Source organism: Lupinus angustifolius, chromosome LG10 (genome assembly GCF_001865875.1).
Source record: "Lupinus angustifolius cultivar Tanjil chromosome LG10, LupAngTanjil_v1.0, whole genome shotgun sequence".
Taxonomy (NCBI): domain Eukaryota; kingdom Viridiplantae; phylum Streptophyta; class Magnoliopsida; order Fabales; family Fabaceae; genus Lupinus; species Lupinus angustifolius.
Window position 1 is genome coordinate 12,710,231 of NC_032018.1, and position 3,168 is coordinate 12,713,398.

Genomic DNA, 3,168 nt, shown 5'->3' on the forward strand with positions numbered 1-3,168 from the left:
TTAACAAAAGTACTACATAATAAGTCGAGTAAATTACACCCACATCCCTTGAGTTTTAGTGAAATTACACAAACTATTCATCCATTTTTTACACATACAAAACCCCTAATTTTTATACATACATTATACTAACTATTCTGCATGAGAAATAAGTGTGATCTTTTAAACAAAAAATAATGATATGTTTAATTAAGTTAAACAAAATATGATATATTATGTAGACAAGTGAAGTAGTATAAGAATCGATTCATTTTCATTATTTTTGATTCATTATTACAAAATGCATCAATAAATTCTAAAAATGTATTACTTAAGTCACTCTTATAATATATTACAATGAACAAAAATATATTGAATTATATACTATTTGTATTTGTTTCCACATTATAACATATTTTATTTAACTTAATTATACTTATCACCTTTTTCGTATAAAAAAATCATACATATTTCTCATAAATGAGTAATAAGTGTAATATATGTAGAAAAATTAGGAGATTTTTTATATGTATAAAAAATGGAAAATTGATTTATTTAATTTCGTTTTAAAACTAGATGGAGGTCAGTATACCAAATCTTCAAGCGTGCATGCTACATATATAAATAATAAATTGAGAAAAAAATGTATCTTATTAATATTAAGAATTTCAATGATTAAAAATAATACAAATCAACGGAATTGACAGTAAATTTTCATTCATATTACATTCTAACAAATTATGTAGTCTCAAAACTGATTTTTTTTAATTAATTTTTGAATTAACCATTATAATTAAGCACCCTTAATTTAATGGACCAATTGGGTTTCTATTGCCTAGTTCTCAAAACCCCAAAACATAACCTTAACTATGCTCTAACCCCAGTGGATTGAGTTTTACAGTCACATAATCAAACACATTCCTTCACCCCTTTGCATGCTTTGTAGAGATGAAGCCAACTGAGGCAGAGGTAAGCTCTTCTTTTCAGTAAAAAATGTTGCTTTTCTATTTGGGATAAATGAATAATTAATCTACTTTATTATGGTTTTAACTTTTTTAAGGACAATGCATTTGATGGTACAAATGTTGTTTCCCAAAGATCTGATGGAAGATCTTTGAAGCATGTATCAGAAGAAGAAGGGGTTCATCAAACCATTACTGAGGTTAATTATTTTTGGAATGCCTATGGTGTTGTGTTAACTCTCTCTTAATTTTGTTGTCTCTGATGATTTTTTTTAAGGGAGGTGAGAATGTAGAAGATGATAAAGACAAAGACAAAGACAAAATCTTGGGCTTGAAACCAGACTATGGAGGAGAAATAGATAAGGTTACACAATTATGAAAGACATTTCTGTAATAGTGGTGGTATGATTAAGGGCCCATTTTTTGCTTAAAAAAGCGCTTTAATGATGTAGCTTTTATTCACAATTTTTTTCCTTTTCAAAAGCTACTCTTTTGAGCTTCCAAGAAAGGCACTGAAACAACTTTTTTTAATTATGCTTTTAACATGATTTTTAGTTTGACAAAACACTTCTCTTCTTAATAAATTAACAAATAATCAGGCACTAGAGCTAAGTCCAATATATTGGTTATTTGGGGTTCCTTCAGAATTTATGATTTCTATTTAGCAACTCTAGCTAAAGTGAATTTTGCTTTACCATCAACATCAACCACATTGCTAGATCAAATACATTTAGCTCTCTTTGATTCCATGTAGCTTACTGTCGAGACTCTCAAATTAGAATTTAAAAGATGGAAATTTTACTCCTTTCATTGCTACTAATAGTGCATTCTGTGTGCTGCAGTTTCATCTTTTGTGTAAATTGAAATAGCATAAGAATGCAAGCATCTCACAGAGATGTTCACTTGTTGCTGCTAATGAAAATAAAATGCAGGCATCTCATGAATCTCCGGCTTCTGATGCTGGTTGGGTTTGCAAAAGCCCTAACAGTACCTCTTCAACGGCTTCGATATGGCCTTCCTTTAACACCAAGTCATCAAAGACATATCCACTTTCAGAAGAAGAGCGAGCGACTGTAGCAGTGCTCGATATGCAACTCAAGGCATTAGAACTTTGCAAAGAATTCTTAGTTGGCAATGCTGGTTCTGACTGTGATGAAGATGAAATTGATGATGAGGATGAAGATGCGACTGATGATGAGGATGAAGATGAGTTGGTCGATAGTTATGGTTCTGAAGAATCGAAGGAGTACAAGTTCTTCGAAAGATTGTTTGCAGAAGATGGTGACCTGAGGAGATATTATGAGAACAACCATAAAGAAGGAGCTTTCTATTGTTTGGTTTGTGGACCTGTTTGGAAGAAGGTATGGAAGAGGTTTAAGGATTGTGTTTCTCTAGTTCATCATTCGACTACTGTACTAAGGACAAAAAGGATGCGAGCTCACAGAGCTTATGCCCGGATCATATGTAAGATTATTGGTTGGGACTTTGATCAATTGCCAGTCATTGTGTTAAAGGATCTGGATAACTCTGTGGCTGGTCTAAAGATGCTTTTGGTGAGTAATCTTTATTGATGCATCTATATTCTGAGTTTACAGAGATAGATAACATATTAAATTCTAACTGGGTTGATTTGATTTTTACAGGACGAAGCCAAAAATCCTGCAATGAATTATATTGGTGATTCAAATGTAAGTATCATGCACAAAACATTTCTAAGCCCTATATGTATGCTGGTTTGAGATTATATTTACTTTCTACATATACATATGCTTAGTTACTGACTAGTTTGAGGGTAAGCCCCGGCATAATGATAAAGTTGTTTGCCTTATGACTTAGAAGTCATGGTTTCAAATTTTGGAAACAGTCTATTCGCTTCAGGTTTAAGCTGAGTACATCTGCCTTTCCTATACTCTTACTAGGTAGGAATCTCGTGCACTAAACCGTCTTTTTTTAGTTACTGACTAGCTTAAGTTGTTTTTAACAGATTGAACCTGATAAGCCTGCTGATGTTCATAATGATGATTCAGATGTGCAGGCTAATGTGAATAGCAGTTAGATGTAGTTTATGGGTTGGGCTCTACTGATATTTCTGACTTGAGAATGTATATATCTATGTCCTGTGACTTCCCCTCGTTCTAAGGGATATTTATGTAAACCCTTCTTTCTTGAATTTCGCCCCTTTCAAGATTGTGCCTTACTTGCACCTAGTTTATTCCATTTTTATGTG

At 32.4% G+C, this 3,168-nt stretch overlaps 1 protein-coding gene across 3 annotated transcripts; it reads left to right on the forward strand.

Annotated features, from left to right (window-relative positions):
- Nucleotides 806-3,168, forward strand: LOC109357704. Of its 3 annotated transcripts, XM_019601719.1 has the most exons (6): nt 806-948; nt 1,040-1,141; nt 1,219-1,305; nt 1,874-2,494; nt 2,585-2,629; nt 2,926-3,168. In XM_019601719.1, exons 1-6 carry the CDS (start codon nt 928-930, stop codon nt 2,995-2,997), a joined length of 948 nt encoding a protein of 315 aa, XP_019457264.1. In that variant the 5' UTR covers nt 806-927; the 3' UTR covers nt 2,998-3,168. The 3 variants fall into 3 exon arrangements, with proteins under 3 accessions (XP_019457264.1, XP_019457266.1, XP_019457265.1); XM_019601720.1 differs by lacking the exon at nt 1,219-1,305 and having other exon boundaries at nt 808-948; XM_019601721.1 differs by lacking the exons at nt 1,040-1,141; nt 1,219-1,305.